We start from the raw sequence: 23,566 nt of genomic DNA, 5'->3' as shown, positions 1-23,566 counted from the left end.
AGAGTCCTTAATTCCTCACACAATAAGCGCGCATGTAAGTGGCTGCCTGATTTTTGAGCTCTGGCCTTACCTTCCAACCCTCAACTGCCAATTTGCCCTACTGAAATTGAGGCAGGCTTCCATTTCTGGGTGGGGTTTTTTGGGTTTAGTTGCTGTTACTTCAAGTTTTATCCACTCTATCCCCTAAAACAAAAAAAGATCAGTTGAACGCTTACTTGTCAGAATTCAGTTCCATGCCACTGCCTCTCTCCCAAAACAAAACTGTGATTTTTTTAAATATGACCTTTTAATACTCTCTTTACACTGCTGCTTTTCTGGATCATCTTAGAATAATTTCTAGCCAGCAGGGTAAAGTGCCTTATAATATTTTTAAAACAGGCTTCATGCTGCATGTCAACTTTTAACCTTTTACCTTTTTTTTACCAGACTCTGAATTGTAAAGTTAAATACTGCAATGATTTGTTTTTCTCCTTACATGGACATAATTGCCCAAGAGTAGCTATTAGTGCCTTAATTTAGGATCCTGCTCAAGGGTTACATCTCTATGGGTTTCTCTGAAGAGTTGTTTCAATAAGCTTCCATTTAATATCCAAAATGACAGTTTGCCAATCAGACTGTACCATGACTTTTATCCAAAACAAAGGAATACTGAAGCCTTCCATTTCCAGAAGAAAAGATATAATCTCCAAATTTAGCATTAGGTCAGCATGACAAGGTCCTGTGGATTGCTTCCCAAAGTCTACCAACACCCACACAGTGGACAAAGCACAGTGCTGGGGAGGATAGAGCACATCCAAGTACAACTTTGGGGTGTAGTTACCCACAGGTGGGTTGGAGAAGCCCCAGTGCTTTGCCCTCAAAGAAAAGCCAATGAAGGCTCATCCCTGCCAGGCCCAGGACCACTCTATCAATCTGAGTTTACTAGCACTTCTTCCTCCCTACAAGTGAAAAGCATTTTAGTAGGAGGTACTGAAACAGTTGTTTAAGCAGAAAAGGTACATCCACAAATTTAAAGTCTGAAAGCCACATGCACTGAAAGGTCAAGCGCAATGACTGAAGTCAGTCAATTGTCATCCAACAAGAAAGGCAAACCCAAATCCAAAGGAACCAGATACAGCACTTAGATATCAACAGCAGTTTAAAGAAAAAAGATTTTGACAGAACATAATAGAGGAACCTGCTATCTTCCACAAGGCAGTAAAACACTAAGTATCCTTCAAAGATGAAGAGGGTGCCTTAGAAAACAGTGAATCAGGACGACAGGTACATTTTCTCTTCTTTATTAAGAAAAAAAAAAAAGCAGTAACAAAAGCCTCATCACAAGATATCTTTTGGGAACCAAATGCCAAAAGCTGACTTAGACATTTCAATTCCATAGCTAACCATTAATTTATAGGAAACTCTACAAGTACAAATTACTTAGGCAATTTAACTAAGCCATGAAAAAAGAAAATTTGAGCTTTTTATCTGCTTTAAAAGTAACCAGTGATCTTTGATGATATAATTCACACTTGGGAAAGGTAAGTCAGACCAACACAGCTAGATTGTACAGACTGCATATCTAAACCCATTATTATGTTTATTATGTATATGTCTCATATGAGCATATTACACCTGATAACCTTTCATATATTTCTCTAGATATACATACTTCCCACCAATTGCTAAATATATAGGTCAAAATATGAAGGGGGACACATCCTAATCGTTATCCTACTTATTAAAAAATATTAGTTACTGATGATGCAATAATTTAACCATTTCTTCCTGGGTGAGCATCTCTTGCTCATTTCTGCTAACATATAATATCAGTGGTAAAGAATTTAATTTCTCACAGCAGCTGAAATTTAATTGATTCCGTTCTTTCTTCGCTCTTTCAGTAATACAGAGGAAGAAAATAAAGCTTAAATAAAAGCAAGAGGAACAATACAAGTAACAGCAAGCTTTAAGTCTTGAATTCACACTTCCTCCCCAAAAGACTCAGTACATGGAAAGCATGAAAGCTGAAATATGGACCAATACACAGATACACCAGGTAATATTACTACAATTTTCTCCATGGCTTTTCTCAAGAACCTGAGACATTATAAGTGACATATTTATTGTACAATAAGCAAGAGTATGGGGAACGTTGCTTGGTGCGTGAGAGGCGATGCATCTGGTTGTGAACAGGGACGTGACGCAGTTGTCACATTTTAAGGTGGTTTCAACAAATGTACTTATGTTGCACAGATGCTCCCACTCAGGACTGACATAACCTGCAATCTTGCACCTCTGGGGTCACTGTCTAAAATAAATATTTTCAACTGCACTGCACCTAATGGAGGAGGGGAGAACCAAACCACCCTGTCCTTTGTATCAATTACACAGATGGCTTGGCACAACTGGCCAGGCTTTCTCCAGAAGCCAGTGATTCAGCAGGATAGGTATGGATAGGACAGGTCGACAGAAGGTATAGGAAAATGCTGTATTAACTGGTTGTAATTATGTCAGATGGAGCCATCAAAGCCTGATTACCTTTACAATAGTTCTGCATCCTAAACACCCAGGTTCAAAGAAATACTGCAACCTCAGGCAGGAATTGTGTTAGAATGAAGCAAGTCCTAACTGCAATTTTAAACAGCCAGATGCATAGGTCACGTTTAACAAGCTGAATTATTAAGTGATTAGAAATCAGCAGGCTTTCCACTGCATTATAAAGTATCTGATAATTTATTATTAATTCTTTTCCATTGCTTGAAGAACTTAATTTCTTAACACAAATTGCACTAAAGGTACAAAAATTCAGCGATTCTAAACACCACATGTTAAAGCAGCACTAACGAGTACCAGTTTCCAATAGACTGGTTTTAATATTTTCTACTTTTACCCTTGCAATTTGTTCAAAAAAATCAACAGGTTAAGCAATCCAAAATGAGTTACAACTTACTGCGAGCAAAGCTTTCCAACTTACTGGAAAACATGCCGATTTCCAAAACATACTATGGGATTCCAAGGCTTTAATTAAGACCTGCTGAAGAAAAATACATCCTTGTCGTTTCTCAAGGCCCCCTGTTACATAAAAAGTTAAATGACCAGATTCACCCCTTCCAATTCAGCGAGACCCTGCATTACTAGGAACGTCAATCCTAAAAGCAGAGTGCTTGCATACAGTCGTGAATTCCAGCAGACCAGGCCTGCCATCACAACCATCCACACTGCCACCATCAAACACAGTTCAACACGAAAACTGCTGAGATCAAAATAAAATGATCTGTGATTTGAGCAAACACAACGTAGGAATTCTTTGAAGTTCTACCTATGCTATGCTCTTAACTGACAATTTAGGTTTAACAAATATATTTTAGGATGCTTTGGTTGCAAAGGATTATTCTCCCCACATTACTAATATGACACATTTGACGGGATTCAGAGGAAAGAACTCAATATTTTACAGCATTTTTGTGGCTAATTTAAAACGTTTTACGTTTTCTTCTGAGAAGTATAACGTTTGACTTTTAAAGGCCCCCCGCGAGATTACCAAGGAAGGCCACAAAGAAATAGATCAAGGTGAATTTTCTCCATCAGAACTAGAACCTGAGAACAGCAGCCAATGGAAGGGGCGGCAGCACCTTCCCACTCGCTCTTCCCCGGCGCTGTCAGCTCCTGCAATCACCGGGCTCTGCCCCGCGCGGGCGGCGGAAAAGCCCCGCGGAGCCGGAGCCCGGGGTGCCCCCGGCCGGCCCCGCACTCGCTCCGGGCAGCGCATCCGGGCGGGACGCGCCAGGCCCGCAGGCCTCGGGCACCGGCTCCCGCCGCGGCCCCTCCCGGGCCCGCCGCGCCCCGCTCGTTCCCCCGCCTTGCAGCAGAGCCCAAACCCCGGTGCTCCCCCGCCCGTGCGGGCATCCTCGCGCCCCCGCACGGCGGCGCGGGCTAGCGCCCCGTTCCCCACCCGCGGGCAGGGCAGCCCGGCCGCACCACGGAGGGGGCAACGGCTCCCCGCGGCGGGCCGGCCTCTACCCTCCCCTCCTGGGCACTCGTGAGGGGGGTGCGCGGCCGTCCCCGCGGGCGGGCGGACGCTCACCCTTGCGGCGCGCTTCGCTGGTTGCGTGGGCCGTCAGCAGTGCAGCACCTGCTTCCCCTTCTTGGCGGACAGGCGCTGGGCAGGCTTTTGCGGCTCCGGCGGGGCGCGTGATGGGGCGCGGCAGCGCCTTCGGCCCGGCCCGTCCGCCGGCGGCTGGCGGGGCGCGGCGGGGCCGGGCGGGGGCGGCTACAGGCCGCCGGGCGGGCGGCGCCGGCTGAACATGGGGGTCGGCAGGGCGCGTGGCTCGCGAGCTCCTGGCGGCAGCCCGCGGGGACGCGTCGCCCCGGGCCCGGCATGGTCACCGCGCCGCCGCCCGCCGGCACCCGCGGGGAGCGGCGCGGGACTCCACGCCCCGACCGGGACCGCGCCCGACTCTCCCGCCCCGTCCGGGGGCGGCGGCGCGCGGGCGCGGGGCGGAAACCGCGCGCCCGGCGCCTCCCGGCAACGGCCGGGGAGGCGAGTGAGGCGTCGCGGGCGGCCCCCGCCCCGGCCCACGGGCCGGGGCGGCGGGCCTCGGGGGCTGAGGGGCGTGCGCGGGCGGCCCGGCCCCCACAGCGACCCCGCCCGCCGGGGGAGAGGGCGGGCGGCCACCTGGGAGAGCTTTCGACGTGGGCCGGCCCCGGGGGCCGGGGAGCCATTTTGTTGGAGGTGAGCGAAGCCCTCGGGTGGCCCCCGGGCAACGACCGCAGAGCGAGGAGCCCCCCTGCCCTCAGTGGGCACCTCTCGCCCACAGCGCGGGTGGAAGGGGCCCCACGGCCTCACCTGTCGGTGCAGGGCGGGCCGAGGGCAGGACAGGGAGGAGAAAATTGAAAATTCCTCCCCCCCCAAGGAAGAACCTGGGCATGGCTTGCAGCAAGCTCCCAGCACCAGACAGTTCAGCCAAACTCAGCTCCACGCTTGAAGCTGAACAAGCATTGAGAGCAGGAGCTGCCCCCTCCTCGTCCCCGATCCCCCTCAGAGCCGCCCGGGCAGAGAGCGGGGCAGAGACTCAGCACCAGGGCCTGGTCCTGGCAAGTGCAGGTCACAGGCCTTATGTCACACACAACCCTGCAAAGTTGGTGCAACAGGTCCAGCCACATACAGTGTGTAAGACAGGACTTTGCCTTGGCAGAAAGGTTGGTACAACTGTACTAGACCTAAGCAAATCTGGTTATGATGACTACTCTGTCTTAACTTTGCTGATGAAAAAAAAGGTAACTCGTTCCTGCTCTCCTTTGTAGCAGCAGTTAACCTCACCCTGTCTCCTCTGATTTAGTCTATCCCCAGTTACACCAGTGCAGGTTGTAGGACTGGCAGTGTAGTTGAGATCACAGAAATTGGCTAGGTTAAGAAACCAACCAACCAAAAAAAAAATCACCAACAACCAAAAAAAAGTCCCAAAGCAAATAAACAAAACAATAATCAGCCAAAAAGCCCCAACAAACAAACAAACAAAAAAACCCACACCAAAAATGTTCAAATTGTGCATCACTTAAATATCTTCCAGCCAGATCTAGCAAACATCTAAACATGTACATATAACCATATTTAATCAAATGCACTATATCTGAAGAGTTGCTGGTTTGCATTTCAGCTATCCCTACAGCTCTTATGCATTATTTGTACTGACCTGTGCAATCTATTCTATACAATAAACCAGGAATTTAAGAAAGAAAAGCCACTCAGAGGTAACAGTTTCCAGCAAGGTCTTGGTTCTTGCCCCATTTAGGTCCAAGGAAAAAGGATGACACCTGAGGTGAGGACCTGCCACGTTAAGCATGAAAAGCTCTTTGGCTCAAGCAAAAAGAGACTGAAATTGATGTGTTACACAAGAGCTTGGGTTGACCTTGCTTTTTTTATTCAATAGTCAAGACAGTCCAACAAGAAACGCTGAATGAAACATCACTGTAAACACATTCAAAGATGCAAATGGAAATTTTAAGGGAATAAGAATTAAAAACCCTTGGGGTATTTATTAATGACACTTGTGAGACTCCAAAGTTTTGAAAAACCAAAATTCTACTAATTCTACATCCACAAATAAAATACATGCATGCACATAGAGAGCTGGGATACATTAAAGCATCATGGAAGAAATCCTGGATGGCTATTTTGGATTTAATCACTAAGCCATCCAGCAGCAGGAAATACTACTTTATACCACATATTCTGCAAATGTCTGTCATTGTACAACCAATTCAAAGGGTCCGTTTTTTAAATAGGACAAAATCTCGTTTGCTTCAATATCATGGACACGTATCCACTCAGAGTATGGAATGAGAGTACGGACAGGAAGGGAAGTAAATGTTCCTCCTATTGACTTTAGCATTAGATTAAAGTAGGTCTGCTGGAACAAGAAGCAGGGGTAATAAATTCAGTCTCTTATTTAAAATCAAGAGAAGCTCAGTAATAAATGCAGTTTGAATGTCTGACAGCATGAAACAGCAAAGAGATTCTCATATTATAAAGAAATTCATTTATCCATACAGTTCCAAACACACAGGGAGCCTGAGACCTTGCTGAATGTTGTCAGGAATCTCCTCTTCACCTCACCTGAAGTGCAGTTGCAAGAGAAATGCCTTACTTATTTCAGCTGCTCACTTCCCTCAGGAGCCTGTAGCCATGTCCCCTGAGGTGTGAAGTAAAAGGGGCTGATGCAGTCAGAATTCTAGTTGAGGAAAAAACATAGCACAATATTATTTTCTTATGATGCAGTGCCAGAAGGAGACATTATCAGCCTCTAGGCAGCATACCCAGTGCCCTGCATGCTGAAACACTTCCAGTTATATCCAGGCATTACCTGAAGAAAACATTCACATAGATCAGATCTTGCTGGGTTCACAATTCCACTCCCAATACATTAGGTTGATATAAAAAATGGTGTTATGTCTCCCTACAAACCACACCTCCTTAAAACATTAAAAATAATAATCTTTTTTTTTTTTTGTAACAGCTAGAAAGAGAAGTTAGCTAGCACAGCTACCTTGCTGTTTTATAGTCATTTTTCTGACATATTCTATCTTGCCTCATTAAAATACAGAGCATGTGCCACTGTCATTAGGACAGTATCAAAATCTTCATTAGGCAGGAACCTCTCCCCCTAAGCCCTTTACCTTATCACTGAAGCTTTTTCATGTAGTATTGTCTCTAAATCTGCTAGAGACTCTGAAGGGGCATTGACATTGCCCCAATTTACCTCATGATGAAGGCAAAGATGATTGATTTGATACATCTTGTGTTCAAGTAATCAAACAATTTCCACCAGCACCACAAGTACCATGATTACAGAAAATTAGGAACACAATTACAAACAAACGTGACCTTGCAGGTAGAGGTCAGTGTGCCTTTATAATCCTGTTTCCCACAAATGCCAATAGACAAATAGAAGCAATTCTGGAAAGCTGAGTCACATTTTACTTCCTGTTCAGCTTTGCCACCAAGTGGCCATTCCATTCCATTCCACACATTTTAACACTGAATTAAAAAAAAAAAAAAAAAAGATAAAGAAAAATAGCTAATTCATTCCTGTTCTGACTGAACACTCCAAACCATTACCTAGCTGCTAGCACTGGACTGCTTTCATAATGGAGAAACAATTTAGCAGGAGAAGCACACAGAACAATCAAGCCAATCCATCTTCTTCTGTACTACAGGGAATGGAGCCATTTGGGATGCAGATGATCCTTGACTTCCTTCTGCTCCATCTGGAAGAAGTACCCGCTGAAGCTGCATGCAAAAGCTGTTTAAATGAAAAGGTGCTATGTGAAAACCTAGACTTTTCTGACACCTCTCCTGACTGAGGCCTGTAAGGTATAGAAACAAATATATTTTAGTAAATTGTTGTCTCAGACAAGTGCTGTTTATTGAAGTTGAGGCAGAAGTTAGACATAAAAATGGATGTGTGAAATTCTGTAACCATCTCTTGCAGGAGGGCGGATGATCAGAACAGTCTCTTCTGACTCTAACAGCGACATACCTTAAAAACTGGCACAATGCAATGTCCCAGAATCATCTAATTACCCAACAAGAACTTTTTGAAAACTAAGAAGGAAATTGAATCACAGGAGAGAGAGATATATTCCAGATCCCAAGAGAAAGATGCACAGAGCAAATCTTGCAGAGATAAACCAGGTCTGAGAGGGGAAGACGTGCTATAAGCAGAAGATGAAGACAAAACTTTGAAGTTGTTCCATTTCATTGACTCTCACTAGTGACTGTTTGAAACTGTTCTTTCTGAATTGCCAGAAATGGTATTGTGATTGGCATAAACTCTGAGACTGCTTCAGAACAAGGCACGTTTTATTTTAAATACCTTTTGACATGATGCTGTACTGAGTTTCAATAAGAATACTTGAAAGCTTTCTTTAAAGAGGACCTAAGACTTCCCTGCTTCCCAAGTAATTTTTTTATGGCAAATCTGATTATATGAAGGCATCTTTCAAAAAGGTTGAAACCATGGTCTTAAATCATTTTCTCCAGCATCACGAAATCATTATCACTGCAATACTCCAACTGCCAATGTCATCCAGTACCAAGAAGTTGCACTGACTTAAAAAGAGAAAAACAAAAACCAAATTATCAGATAGTTGCTGGTATAAATGACAAGCTACTTTACTACTACAGTCTATCCTGTCACACTCCCTTCCTGCACACACTTCCCACCTTCCCCAATAAACTCTCTGAACAGGCTGAGGAAGCACAGGCTATGTTAGAAAAGCTAGTCAAGGCCACAGTCATTACTTGCATCATATCACAACTGAGGAAAACAGGTTAAAGCAACCCAACCTGACTCCAGAATTTTAGGTGATTTTTATATACCAAACCCGATCAGCCACATCAGGTGGCCACACTATTTTAAAACTCACACCTCTGGAGTGATAGTACCTCAAACTCTTCTTTAGGTTCCTCAAAACATCACTCACTTTCTCTGCTTAAAGCATTCCTTCCCCCGCTCTTATTATCTAGTTCAAACTTTTCCTTCCTTAGCCTTAAGCAATTGCTCTTTCTCCTGCCATCTGAGACCAAGCAATTCCCTCTCTTCATTTATCTTACTACCTTGACGATATTAATAGAGTATTAATAGTCACCTCTACTCACTCTAAAAATTGAGTTCACTCTGCTTTTTGCTGCCCTCCTTTGTGTTCTCTCATTTCCTCAGTGCCTCCACAAGCAAGAGACTTAACTGACAAAGTATTCAAGGTAAGCAGGTCTGTGTATAGGACCTTATAAAAAAAAAAACAAACCACCTTATTACTCTGTAATAGGAACTATGATATAAACAAACCAGTGTGATACTTTTCTTTTAATTAACTTTGATGATTCTATGTTGATCCATGAACATGATGTCCTACAGATTGGAGAAATCCCATTAATCAATTTTACAGGAAAGTGTGAGTGGAATAAACCAACAAAAGGCAGATATATGATGACTCAGTTGCTGAAGAGTACACGCACTCTTTTGTCACAAACACATCTGGCCATTGTTACTGCATGGCCAAAGCACAGCTGTGCTTTCAGCTTACCCCTCTGCACCCTTTTCTCAAGCTCCTGAGACAGAACACCATTAAGTATTAGTAAGAATTAACTGTTACATTGGGACTGGATAGGGTTGAAAAAGGGGTTGAACAAAAAATGACCCTCATAATTGGACAAACCTGAGGTCACGAAGAAGAAATGCAGAAAAGGGTATCCCAAAATAACACCACATAAACATTTAAAAGCTTTTCCACTACATATTTATATGCAAATAGAAAATTATAAAACCATTGGAAAGACATGGGCTTTACCCCCACCTTTGCCCACCACGAGAAGACATTACAATTTTATTTTCTGGTCTGCACTACGTAGCTCTTCACATGAATTACATCCTTGTGTTCAAATCAGTAATTTACTGTGAAAAATCAGTTAAGACACCCACACCCACACCTTCCTCTCCCTCTTGAGTAAGGGGTCAAATACCTGTTATACTTGCTATATTAAATAGCTTCGTTGAAGCCTCTAAGGGCAGTTTCCAAAACCAGTCTAGAGCACTGAAATGGTTGTTTAATATCAACTGAGATTTTTTTAATCCATCTGGAGAAACTAACTGAATTACAAAAAAATAGAAATGTATGCATTATTTAATTCTATTAGGAACAATTAATACATTGTGTCATGAACAATTAGTTGTTTCTTCTTAAATGTACTTAAAAATACCCAACTTTAAAATCTTGTAGCTGACTTAACTGTCGTATAATGTTCACTTGCATTTGATTGACATATTTTATAGCTTCAAAAAAGTCAGTCTGAACCTTTACAAAAAGCCATAGTATGCTGTATTGGACCTACAGGAATTTGAAAGCAATTGATTTTCAAGTAACATAGATAGTGCATGTTAAACAAGCTCATGCTTTAATGTGCTTTTGGCAACTTAAGACAATCTTTATTAGTTTGATTTTAATTATTTTTTTTTTGTAATCAACAAGAGTTCTATGCTTGGAGCTCCCTCAATTGACAGTCACATAATGAACTGGTATAAATTTTGAGTAAAAGCCTGGAATGACAGATAACCCTAGGTTGCCACCAAGTAGTAAAGAAGCTGAAATTTAGCAATATGAAATGATTTTAGATTTATTATCAAAGTTCAGCTTTATTGTACTCATGTTTCTCATGTATTCATATTTAGAATTATTTTGATTGGTGATACATACACACACAAAGCTTCTGAAGCCTGTGGTTCACTGGTGAATCATCTGGGCCTGGGCCAGCCAAAACTTAACATAATCCTTCTTCAACAAACCTACTGTAAGTCAGTTTACAAACAGATACTTGATCTTCTTATTCACGAGTATATTCAGTATTCACTCACTCAAGAATGAACATTAAAACAATTCTATTGATGCCAATAAGGAAGTTTATGTTTCTTCAGCTGAACTCATCCATTTGCATCTGCTTCCACAAATACGCCAGCAAAAATACTCAGGGTTCTGAAGTGACTGTATAGCTGGGCTTAGCTGGTACTTTTCCATTAATCAAATATCAATCTTAAAAACATTTCCAAGTTATACTGTTTTGGTTTTAAAGGATGAAAAAGTTTCTTCTATGAACTAGAAGAACGATGGAGATATAAAATGATTCCAGAAGCAGTGCAAGAGAATTAAAAACATAATTGACTAACATGCTTTTTCTAAAACATTTTCTGAAACATTAAAGGTAATTCCATCAACGATAGTAATGGTGAAGAAGTAGTTTAAAAGAAGCATTACAGATATCTAACTAGACTTGAAAAGGTTCTGAACTGTGCAGTGATAAAATGCTAGAGGCAGTAGGCATAGATGGATAAAAACATCCTACTTTTGCTTTTTACCACCCATAGTGCTAAACAGGAGACAACACAGTAGGGTAATGAGGCTCCAGCATACATCTAACTTCAGTGAGGTGTTTGTAAAACCCAAGCACGTTTTTCTTTGCCCAGGCTGGCACAAACACTAACTTAACCTACACTGTTTGTCCAATGTCTATTTATACACATAGCAGAGGTATGTAAGTGCTTCTGCATTTCACATGGCATGAACATAACTAAAGACTGCTATAAAGAACATTGCCTTCTCTCTCCATCAGTCAATTCTCCCTTCTTAAGAGCTTCAGCACCAGACTGCAAGGACCCTCTCTGCACAGGTATTTATCCACTGAGAAAAGGAAAGAAAATTTAGACCAGTTACTGAGTGTTCCTTGGAAAGACAGACACATTTGAGTGGAGATACGTAATGCACACATTTCTTTTCATTCTGCCTTCTTCACCTATCCATCTGTTCCTCCCTATTCCAATCCACCCTCTTGTCTTTTGCTTTCCTCCTTCTCTTCTCCCCACACACCTGCCCTTGTCCGTCTCCACAAATGACATTAGAAGCAAAATCTGCATGACTGCCAGTATTCTGGAATCCTGCCTGTACTTTCTCTGTGCTACCCAACCATCACTGGTAAGCCAATTTCATAGAAAAATCATAGAAAATATCAGTAAGACAGTTCCCTCTTTCCAAATTCCTCACACTTTAACATGGGTGCACCAGCCTTTGTTTAGAAAGGATCAAGCACTTCCCTTGCACTTCACTTCCCCAAAGCAGGGCACATTTTGCTGCACACTCCAGCACACACTCCATTTGACCACATCTGCTGCTCAGCAGGTCTGAATCTGATTTCCACAAACACCATGCACAAACTCAGTTGCCTTCAAGAGAAGGAACTGCACTAGGTAGTTCCTTTTCCATACACAGAAGGATCATATTTACATGAATTTGCTACTTCTAAGACACCAAGTTACTCTTCACTTTATTATTCCTCTTTTTTGCCCCCTAGAGTCAGGTCTAAATGCATATTACAAACACAATGAGAGATCATACAAACAGGGAATATGAATTTTATTTTTAGGAGAACTGAAATTATTTTCAAAAGGTAAATTTCAGTGTGTACTGTGTTCTTTTCACTTAATTCCATCTAGTAACATGCTCTGCAGCCAGTGACGGGCATTTTACAAAGAAAAGGTTATATTGCATCAAAGCTTACAAACTCTTAAGACTTCTAAATAGCTGCTGAATTCCTTGTGGAAACTCCCTCCTCATCCTTCCAATAGGAAACAGTGAACTTTAAGGAGATATTAAACTACTACATAATTGATTTTTCTAGGGTTTAAATAACCTATAAATATCAGTGAAAAGACTTGCAAGTTAGCAGTTAGTCAAGCGAATTACCAAGTAAATATTAACTTACTGACCTCACTAAGATTTGCACAAACTGAAGATGAAGTATTTTTCCAGTCTCACATTTTCTCCCATGTTAAATTTATTTTTCAATGTACTTCAGTTAGTTTCTCTTCAGATGTACTAACACGTGCTCTGTATGGACCCCGCTTTTCCTTTTCAGGCCTCTGGTTCACGTCACAGTGATTGATATACACAGGACACTTACAAAACAGTTTTGAAACACAGTAGCTACAACTATAATAATGGAATAAAGCCTTAAAAAGCCAACTTGGATGCCACTACTAAGTGAGTTGTATCAATTCAGAATTATTCTGCAGAGCTTTACAGAAGGACACTTCCTCTCCTTCCTGGTCATTAGGATATAATAAATCAATCTAAGCATGCATATTGTCTTTATTTGCCAAAGTTTCATATTCTATATTGATTTTTGAAGAGGTGACTTTTTACTTTATTTTGGCAGCTTATTCTTTTAGATAATCAAGACTACTTAAGTCTCACTTGGCAACCTGAATTTTTTAGAGTTGTAGTCAAACAAAGCATCAAATACTTATCCATGTCCTCATTTGCATCCTGGGTCTATGGTACCTTTCACCAACTGCTGAAGGTATCAAAAAGCTGAAAACAAACAGAGGCTGCTTCTGCCCAGATTTCCTTTGCTCCAATAGTATCCTTCTACCAGTAAGAGAGGAAAAACGGCAACAGGAATGCTTCTGTCCAAATATCAACCCTGCATTCCAGTCACTTCCTAAAGCCATAATTTCTATGGCTAGAAACTTAGCAGCTGGCTATGGTGTGAGACTAACGATTCTGGATCTTTTGAAAAACCTCAATCAAATAGTTGTTTCAAGTAAATAATACTCCAATTGTTTATATTTAAAAAAATCAGTATTTTAAAGTTTCATATTATTAAACTGGCAAAACCATCATGTGAAAAAGTCAAAAGTCATGAGAGCTTTTCAGGAATGGAAGGGTGAAAGAACAGAGTGCTTTGTCCTGGTAACCACTGCTAGAGGGGCAGTAAAGTACAAAGAAGCGTGCAAGATAATCCCAAAAGTAAAACGCAATTTCACACGATGTAGTTACATGAGATTGCAACAGTAACAGATACAACGGCAATTCTTTAGAAACAAGAAACTGAGAAATTACACTGCTGAAATGCCATCGAGCCCTGAAGCGCAAAGCGCGGAGCCCCTCAGGCCAGGGAGCGCAGGAGGCGCGCCGAGCACTAGAGGGCAGGGCAGCCCTTCCGCGGGCTCCGGCCCCGCTCCCGACAGAGGCTGTCCCTTTTAAATACCTCGTAACCAACACACCCGAAAGCGTTTGCAGGAGCAGGGGCGCAAGTGTGATTAAAATGGCACTTCTCACTACACTAATAATTTCTGATTATTTTTCTGTGTATCTGCATACACTACCATCTGGCATAGAGGCTGTAGTTTTCCCTCAAACAAGAGGTCTCAAAATACTTTTCAAAGGACACTGTTAACTACTGTCCATTATGAGGGAAAATTTAAGTGCTGAGTAGTAATGAAACATCAAGTCCAGAGTCAAAATTAGGCATGTCTTCCAATTTAAGTCTGTATGACATAAATTTTGGTAATGAACTAGAATAAACAGCTGACTCGTGTTTGCTCACATATAAGAAAATAAAGCAAAAGTTTCAGGCCAACTGGTGAGTAAAGCTAAACAGCAAAGAAAGCTCATACACAGACAGGTAAATAGAACTATTTTCATAGATTTATTTGAAAAATACTTACAAAAGCAAGTATGTTTGACACTAAAATAGTTAAACTTATTCTGTGTTTACATTGGTGTAATTAAGCGTGCAGCATTAACAGTCTTTTCTGCTTGAAGCATTGTTAGTTTGCCTTAAGGAAGTGGGGAAAATTGGGGTTTACTGATGAATGTCTCCCTGCCACTTCCTCTGCAGCAACTACACCTGTGATCTCTGCACGAGATCTCAGCACACTGACAAGTGGGTTTGCTTTACTAACTGTGCTTTACTAACTGCCACCTGCCAAGTACAGATTTACTGGAACCTGGAAGGTGGGTCAGTTTTTTTTTCCTCAGGAAGGAACAGGAGAAGATGAAGGAGAAGAAAACAAAAGGATTGGGGGTTTTATGTGAAGAATTTACCAAAGCTACATTTCATGAAAAAGAGTCCTTAAAAATGTCCTTTTGTTAGTTGCCGTCTTCCTTCAAAACATGCGCGCACTTCTGAACTTACCCGTAAACCAACGCCCCTGAAGCTCACCATTCCTATAGCACTTGTTTGCTAGGACAGGCCAGGACTAGAATAGCTAAGATTCCCCATCCAGACAGCAGTTCAGTAGTGTCAGAAACAAAATACAGTGCAATTAGTTTCCACAAACTGTATAGCTACATTTTAAGACAAAACTGGCACAGATACTGACTGAAAGAGTTTCCTGTCTCCACGCAATCCATGCTCTGGCAACAGCTACAGTCCATTCCCAGAGCAGGTTATTAGGGCACATGGAGTGGACAGGATCTCACCAGCCATTATTCTGCATGGTGCCAGTAGGTGCTGCTGCTCGAGCCAGCATATTTCTGTGTGCCTCTGAAGCAGAAGAAAAAGTCCCATCCATCACATGCATTGGCAGCATTCGCCTTCTGCCAGGCTGAGGGGTGTAGCTGTTCTGCCGCCAGTCTTCTTCTGGAGGCATATCAACTCTCCTTGGACCCGGGGCCTTAACACAAGAAGGGGGCACAGGGCAACCCTGGGAGACACCGGGATCCCAAGAAGGCTCACGTGGTATTCTTAAAGTGCTGTAGTCTGTGCTGGCTGGTAGCCTGCAACCCGTGGTGTAAGATTCATGCATTTGATGTTGTGAAGGCTGCTGGAGGAAGCCTTCCTGTAAATTCTTGCCTGGCTGGCCAGCATGTTTTCCCCAGAGTGTTGTTCGTTTATCTGGTAACGTGGCTGTTTGCCTGGCAGGGTAACTTGTGTTCAGCCAATGGCCAGAGACACTTGATGCTCCAGCTCCTAAATGCAGATTAACAAGAGGCTTTTGCCCCTGGGAAAGGGTGCTTTTGGGTGCACAAGGGAGACTCCCATAGCTCAGTGCCACACCTGGGTTGTCTTCACCTTGGAAAGCTTCACTCCTGTCAGGCACAACCAAAAGTTTCTGGATGATGTTCTTCTGATCTCCTGAGGAAAAAAAAAAGTTTGCTTAGTTATATTTTTTATTTCATCCTCTCAGAATTTTCAGCAGCCGCCAGCAGGTGACAGAAGAACAACAAAATGACCAATATATCCAGTTACTGGTTGACATGCAATTCTGAATAAAAGCTAGCTGCACCCTTTCTACCATTCATTTTCCTCACTGCATTTCCTCCTTATCCTACCGCAGTTGTTGTCACAGACTTCAGATTTCTTTACTAGCCCCTTGTGTCATCACGGAGAAGCCCAAAGAAACATTTCAAGGCTGGTAGATCAAACTGGTTTTGATGCTGTTACAGGGAAAATAATTCTCATGCAGGAATTAGTTATTTCTACTGGCACAACTACATGTGTGATTTGCAGGAATGAGCAGTTTGTGGAAGTACTCTCACACATGGCAACAAGGTGGTGGGTCTTACTGCTACTTTTACAGTAAATACTTCACAAAAATATTAATACAATTTTTTATAAGGTCATCATGATGTTTCCATAAAGATTACTGAGTTTGGTTATGCACATTTAGCACAGAACCACAGAAAAACTCCAAAGGGCAGAGAAGACACGTGATTTGTCCTCCCAGATCTCTGGAGGAATTATGCAGATGGTGGAACTCCATTATGAAAGACAAGAACTGAGGAGCTGTATTTCAGCAAAATTTCTGATCATGAAGAAGGATGAAAAGTCCTGTGATTACCTGACAGTTTACGTGCCTTGCCCACCATGCTGGGCATCAGTACATCATGGGGTGGGTGTTGCACCTGGTTTGGGTTGTGCTGGGGATCAAAGGGAAATACAGGAGGATCATGGGGGAAAGGAAGGGAAGTGGAGCTGGAAGAACGGTGGCTGGTGTCCACTGGCATTTTCCTCGTATTTGGTGCTTCCTTTTATAAAATGAGAAAGGAGAAGAACAGAACATAAAATGATGAGTAAACACAGAGTTGAGTTGAATCAAGCAAAGACGGTGTTGATCCAAGGAAGAAAGGGATGAGTCACCAGAACAAAAACATGCATCTGTGTGTGAAAAGGACAGACAAATAAAAACTGCATCAATCCAGTAAGGCTCTTACTGCAGTGGTGGGCTACTTAGGATCATTTGACTGGAACCAAAGAGAAAAAGCCAAAACAAATGCAAACCATTCCTGGAGGTTTGATTCACAAACTGAATCCACAAAACAATGGCAGGCCAGTCAGCATTGGAACTGGCAAGCTATACAAGCCATGAAATAAGAATATTGCTGATCCTTCCTTCCTATTTTCTAGCAGGCTTTCCCAAAAGCTCTGATTCCAGACTGTAAACAGATTTACCTGTTGCAGCTGAAGTATTTACCTGTGCTGTGCTGTTTCACTCTGTTAGGAGGTACCTGCCCCAAAAAGCAGGGATGGCTGAATAACAAACCATGACAGACCTGAGCCCAGTGTTAACTTGAAGAGTAGTAACAGACAGCCATCTCATTGGCTGCCTGTGTTGTGGGAATAAAAACCTCCAGCAGAGAGGGTGGGTCTTGGACACCAGGGGTTTGTAACTGCTTCTGCCAGCACCTCCAGGTATGTGTTAAAGCCCTTAACTAAAGGGCACTGAGGAGCAAACACTCAGAAGTTGACGTGTTCTTAGTTTATGGTACACAGCAGAAAGGTGCAATTGCATCAACCAGTTTAAATAACTGATTTGGCAACTGAGACTCTTCTACACTTATTAATACAGTTAATAAAAATAAATAAATCTTCAGTACAGTTTGCAAAAAATTCAGTCCAAGCCAAAATGTCACATTATATCTGGCTATGTTGCTAAACACTGTATTATTGTTTTCCTCACTGACAGTTTTAACTTGTATCTAAGACTACTTAACAGAGAGGACAAAGGAAAAATCAATCTCTTTATTTTTAGTTACTTCCTGTATGTCTGCATTTTATGTACCAAGTCTTGAATTGTCTCCCCTTTAGAGCTTACTTTTACTCTCTAAAAATGCTACTTGCTGAATATACCCGTAAGAGAGCAGGAACTTTCACAAAGCTATTTAAAATATTAAGTTTTTTAAATTATAGGTATATGAGAAGCTTTCTTGAAAATACTTTTAAGTCAAGTGAAAAAAAGTTTATACTGGGTATTTTTGTATACTGACAAGTAATGTTAGCTACCAGCTGCTACCAGCAGCAGCTACTACTCTGCAGTGACACCTGAAGAAGATGGTTTTGTTACTTAAATAAAAATTTATTCTTCTTCCAAAGACACAACAAAAAAATACATGCTTTCATAGTGGCTTATTATCCACTGTCTGCCGTCTTGTTAGTTAACTACTAAATGCAGACAGAGAAAACACCAACTTTATACACAGATGATGGCTCTTTGGAAAGATGCACATCATTCTACTTACAAAACTGTGAGAAGAGACCAAGGTCTCTTCTCTGTTTGAGATAACTGTCCCACTGAGACTGCGAGCAATGCGACGGAAATTCTCTGCACTGTATATTTCCTCTTCTTCTGATTCCCTGCTATGTTCTCGGGTATATGTGACCTGCAGACAATATCACACAGTTCAGAAAAGGCTCTCCATAATATCAATTTTGTATAATAATTTAGGGAAGAGATGACAGAAATCTAACAATATACTTCAATGATATTCCATGACTTTTTTTTTTTTTTTTAAATCCTTCCTTTAGGTACTACCTTAGAACTTAAGATAAATGGGTCTGTTTGGATCTGGTGAATAAAAATATTACTCCTTAATCTTTCTTCCGTTAATAATTATATACTGATTGACTTGCCTGAGATTCACTCTTTTATAAGTATCTACAGCCAGGACAAAATGTCTCTACTGTAATGAATCTACCTAAAGGACTAACTGCTGTTACAAGGCACTGCCCCTGGAGAGATAATCATGGCTGCAGCTGAGAGATATCTTATGATAAAGTACTACAGTCGTCTCATAACAAAAAAAAATAAATCTAGGATTATTTGATAAGCGCTGGAAGCTTGTTAATCTTATGCTAGCAAAGGAAATGTTTATTCCCTTTTTCTTTTCCTTTGTCCTGTAAAAGGAAGACCATTTAAACTCCTGCTATTGAGTATGGAAATATTACAGGAAATGCCATTTCCCCTTGAAAATACTTTCATGTCTTCATATACAGGCACTGATATGTAACTGCCAGTTACTTAAATAGTTTCTCCCCCCAAAAAAAGAAGAAAAAGAATCTTTTCCCATTCTGAGGTGACCAACTACTAACTGTAGCAAATACCAAATTATCCCCCACTTAAAAAATATATAGTGGCACGGTAAAAAAAAAAAAATAGACTCTGCCCCTGCAAGTAGTAACATCAAGAAGCAGTTATCATAAGTTGTGATTCAAGGGAATTCATGTCAGTAAGTTCAAAGAGACTAGATCTTAAAGTTTTCAGGGATGTGTTTCTCCAAGTCAGAATTTAGATAATTTGACTGCATACAAGGTGCATGCAGCATGAGTCACTCGTATCTTAGCTAACTAATCCTGAGCTACACTGCACTTAAAATTCTCATTAAAGTTAGTATCAACGACCCCAGTACCTTCTGCTTAATGTATTTCACTTATTCCACTATAAATTCTTTCTTGAACAGGCCAAGCCCTTCCCCCTCTAGCACATCTTAAGTAAGAACATGTCACCTTGGAAACAGAAGAGACAGTGGATCCACACAGACTGCGCTCGATCTCTGCTGTTGGGGTTTTCGAGAGCCCCATGCCAGCTGTAGCAGGCAGCTTCCTCACATTCAGGTTCACTGAGACTGGGAAGGAAAACACTATGGTTAAATTCAATGCCTGACTGCAGGTTAAGACACATTTCTGACTGTCTTAGGTCTGACACCAGCAAAGACAGACAGACTACACAGACAGAACAAGAAGTCAGAGATCCTTGGAATGTTAATACGTAAGCTAACTCCCAAAATTGCAACGGGAGACAGTCTATCAGGATACTATGCCTGCTTCACTTGCCCTTTTGCAGGCTTCTGGGGAGCAGTTAATTGAACTATTTAAGAGTTAAATGATTTAAGTGCACACCAGCACTTGTTTGATACAGAGGTGAGATTGTTTAGGGGGCCTAAAGGGACAAAAGACAGCTACCAGAAGGAAGCTACCTAAAGTTACTTGGGATTAACAAGTCAGCCTTAAGTTCCCCACAGAGTAACCTGCTTGTTCCCACCCAATGCAACAGTTTCTCAGCCATTAGTTGTGCTCATTAAATAGATAAATGTGTTATTTTTAACTAGGATTGCTACAATCACCTCAGTGCAATCCCCATAACCAGTTACAACCCTAACATTTCTCATGGAATAGACAGGCACATCAACGGCCTAATAAAGACTGTCACAGGGAATCTCATTGTAAAGGAAGAAAGGTGATGTACTGATAATGACACCTTTTCTGCATTGAGGTACTGCACTTGGAGGAGCAAGGTCTTGGCTCTAACTCTTCTGTAAGGCTCCACTAAAGAAATACAGGCATTTTCACCATGATTCTGAATGTAAAGGTCTGACAAAACCAGTTGACATGGGTCAGAAAATTTCAACAGCATTTGCAAATGATTAGGTAATCCAAGTTAAAAGCAAGAAAGAGCTGTCATAGACCTAACTCAGGTGACTTTCATCCAGTTCATCACAGTAGATGCATTGGTTCAAACTTTTCAGTTTTATATAGAATTTGCAGAACTTAGGAAGAAACTGAAAGTCACAGCAAACCAGACGTAAAGGTCTCAAACACACACTTTTTTGAAGAATATCCATATCTCACAACCCTCATACATGTAGTGGGAAAATAGACAAGAAGAGCTGGCATAAGAAATGGTGCATTTGATAACAGAACTCTGAAGTTCCAGCTAACACTAAAGCAACTGGGCATTATCATGGTAGATTTCCAGAAAGAACTTCCATAATCAGTCAACCAGTAGGAACATAAAAGACCTTCAGATTCAAGCCCATGCAAGAGAGCGCCTGCAAAGCTGTGAGGTCAGATCCTGCCTAACTCTGAAAGAAAACCAAAAGGACAACAAATGGGAAATAGTCACATTTCGATGTCTCAAATGGCCTGTGAGTGGACTGCAAGATAAGAGAGTTCCAGAGAAAACTCAAGCTGTTGAACAAAAACCTGTTCAAGAGTTTACTGCAGTACTCACTCTGGTCACAGCCAGGTCTGACATTGTCAGGAATGTGGGAGGCTCCACATCCATGGGTGCAGGGTAGGGCAAAACCTGTCTTGTGTATGTATTGCAATATATATATTTCTATAGCTGTTTCTGTATCACTTTGGCACCCACCCATCCAATTTCAGGCTGCATTGTATTTAACCAGAAAATTCATAGCTTTAATGCTACGACACAGATTATAAGGAAATTTGCTTCACTTGTGCTAAGCAGAGAAACAAGGTTGCTCTATCTCAGGCAGGAGATTAAATCAGCTTAAGTGGAACCAGACTGCTGTCCTCAGACTCTAATTGAATGTCTCTAGCAACAGCTGGATGACCTCACCAACAGAATCTGTTCATTTTCTTTCGGCACCAACTAATCCACAGGGTTTCATGGATCTTAGTGCAGGTCATGTATCTGTAGTGCTGCTTTCACAAGTAATTTTCCAGAACTTAAAGCAGGTAGCCCTTAGCAAAACACAGGTTTAGCTCTCATAGATCTAGAAACACTTTTAAAAGTTATTCCCCTGAACCAGGTACAGACTAAATTCTCGAATACAGTACAATCAGGTAAAATTCACAGATGTGGAGAATGTTTCAGGCATAGAAACAGTTTAATAAATTCCAGAGGTGATGCAAAACTTTCAAACAGCAAAATTTAGCAGCCTGACATAAGCAGCTAGCTCCCTACTTGAAAACAACATCAATTATTTCTCTGTTGCTCTTAACAGATGTTGCTCTCCATTTGCCAAGACCAACAGCTACTCTGTAGCCTCCCCAGGCAGTACGATCACACTGCTTTCTCTACTTAGCTGAAGGTTTTCAGAGTCTACAACCTGAATTTTTCTGCATCTGTGCACAAATTAATGCCCATTTAACTAAATCAACTGGAAAAATATCTCTGCACCTATATTGGAGTACATAGGCAGGTCAACCAAGAAAAACAACTGCATTGTTCTTACCTGATTGGTCAAATGGATACCTAGCACTGTCCTGTCTTCCCAAGAAAGGCCTAGTGGCCTGAGATGCCTGCAGACTAGTCTGATAGAGGGATTCCAGTTCTGAAAGCTCCTGTTCTGTGTCTTGATTCCATTGTGGGTGCAGATGTACTGGGATCCTGCTCAAGTCATCTCCAACTGCTCTCTGATCAGAAGGGAGTGGACTCCTCCCAGGTACAGGAAGCCATTCAGTATTCTTATTAGCCTTCTGAGAACTGTAATACCTAGTAACATTATTCACCCAACGGTCCACAGGCATAGAGGCAACCATGCTACCAGTAGATCCATCATCCACCTCTTTCATTCCTCCATCATGACAGTGCCTTTCCATGTAGGGTGCAGGGTCTCCTATATTCTGTCCACCTCTTCTACACAGCTCTTCACTGTGAGAACAAGTACTCTTAGAAGCAACATGCTGGGCACTAAAACCCTGCAAAGAAACTACCCCGTCCCTAATATCCACAGTTGAGTATAATTTTTCAGAAGACTGGTTTTTGTTTTCTTGGTTTTGATGGATTAGCTGTCTGTAACCAGAGGATGAAGGGTAGATGAAAGATTTTTGTGTTAACTTTGGAGACTTCTCATCCTGACACACTGCAGCAATCCAGCCTTTTTCACGAGTACCTTTTCTCTGTGAGACTGCATGCATTTTCTGAAACTGCTCTGCCAAGGAGCGAACGTGTCCCTTTGTACTAAAAGCCTCAGATTTGCAACCTTCTGCTGTGCCATATTCACCCTGTGAGGGTAATAAAATCTCATGACTGTTTGCTCTGGAGTACTTATTTGTTTTCTGCAAAGGATCCGAGGAGCACTGCTGGGTAGGGGATGAAGTTGCAGGGGTCATTGCATGATAAGCCCCTAAATGATCAATGTTGGGTCGCACTGGAGAGCTGGCAAGTTTGGAACAAGGACTGTGCTGGCTGTCCTTTTCAGGAGATGCTGCTTGCGGAGGATGTGGACAAGGAAACAGTGTAGGCAAAGACCCAGAGGTTATTGTGTTAGCCTTGGACTTGTACTGAGGTGAGAGAATAGGCGTTATGTTAGGAACCTCTTCTAACTTGCTGCTACTGCAGCATTCCCTATAGTCTTTTGGCCCTGTGGCTGTGGTGTCAGCAAATTCCCCACTATTGTGGGTATCATTCTCAGTTCTTGCAGACCTCTCTGCCAACCCTTGCCTATAGGGAAAAGAGGGAACTTGGTCATGAAAATCAGCAGAAGCAGACTGGAAGTTTGGAGAGATCCTGTTGGATGGATTGCTTTCAGAAGGGGGCAAGGAGGAAGACTCTGGATATAATGATGAGTGCAATTCATGGCAGGAAGCAGGTGGGTGGAAGAAAGAACTGGACCCAAATTCCACTTCTTTGTTGGGTTCCAGTGGTACCTCCTGGCTCAGCAGTACTTGGAGCGGGCCAGTCTGTTCACTAAAACACACAGAAGAGTAAATGATTAGCAGCAGTCATTG

The 23,566-nt window shown here is 42.1% G+C and overlaps 2 protein-coding genes across 16 annotated transcripts in view; both read right to left on the bottom strand.

Annotated features, from left to right (window-relative positions):
- PPP3CB (protein phosphatase 3 catalytic subunit beta) overlaps window positions 1-2,972 on the bottom strand; it is a 51,249-nt gene extending 48,277 nt beyond the window's left edge. For 4 of the 7 annotated variants that reach the window (XR_001920210.2, XR_001920209.1, XM_018069057.1 and 1 more), the window contains exon 1: window positions 2,930-2,947. Coding sequence is in view for 1 of the 7 variants with exons in the window: in XM_018069051.1 (XP_017924540.1) it covers window positions 2,954-2,963 (10 nt within the window). In the remaining 6 variants the exon portion in view is untranslated. The other 3 variants (XM_018069048.1, XM_018069050.1, XM_018069051.1) reach the window with 2 other exon arrangements.
- An 11,520-nt stretch (window positions 2,973-14,492) lies between these two features.
- Window positions 14,493-23,566, bottom strand: part of USP54 (ubiquitin specific peptidase 54) — a 90,962-nt gene continuing 81,888 nt past the window's right edge. For 5 of the 9 annotated variants that reach the window (XM_008924301.3, XM_018069033.2, XM_018069028.2 and 2 more), the window contains 5 exons: window positions 22,069-23,525; window positions 19,595-19,713; window positions 18,331-18,471; window positions 16,653-16,839; window positions 14,493-15,946 (listed from right to left, as the gene is read on the bottom strand). In XM_008924301.3, the coding sequence (XP_008922549.2) occupies window positions 15,288-15,946; window positions 16,653-16,839; window positions 18,331-18,471; window positions 19,595-19,713; window positions 22,069-23,525 (2,563 nt within the window). In that variant the 3' untranslated portion in view covers window positions 14,493-15,287. Of the gene's footprint in view, window positions 15,947-16,652; window positions 16,840-18,330; window positions 18,472-19,594; window positions 19,714-22,068; window positions 23,526-23,566 lie in introns of those variants that run through there. The other 4 variants (XM_018069036.2, XM_018069038.2, XM_018069035.2 and 1 more) reach the window with 3 other exon arrangements.

Source organism: Manacus vitellinus, unplaced genomic scaffold, assembly GCF_001715985.3.
Source record: "Manacus vitellinus isolate BGI_N305 unplaced genomic scaffold, ASM171598v3 scaffold_15_pilon, whole genome shotgun sequence".
In the NCBI taxonomy this organism is placed as follows: Eukaryota; Metazoa; Chordata; class Aves; order Passeriformes; family Pipridae; genus Manacus; species Manacus vitellinus.
The sequence above is the reverse complement of the archived record's forward strand: the minus strand, read 5'-3'. Positions and strand labels throughout refer to the sequence as shown.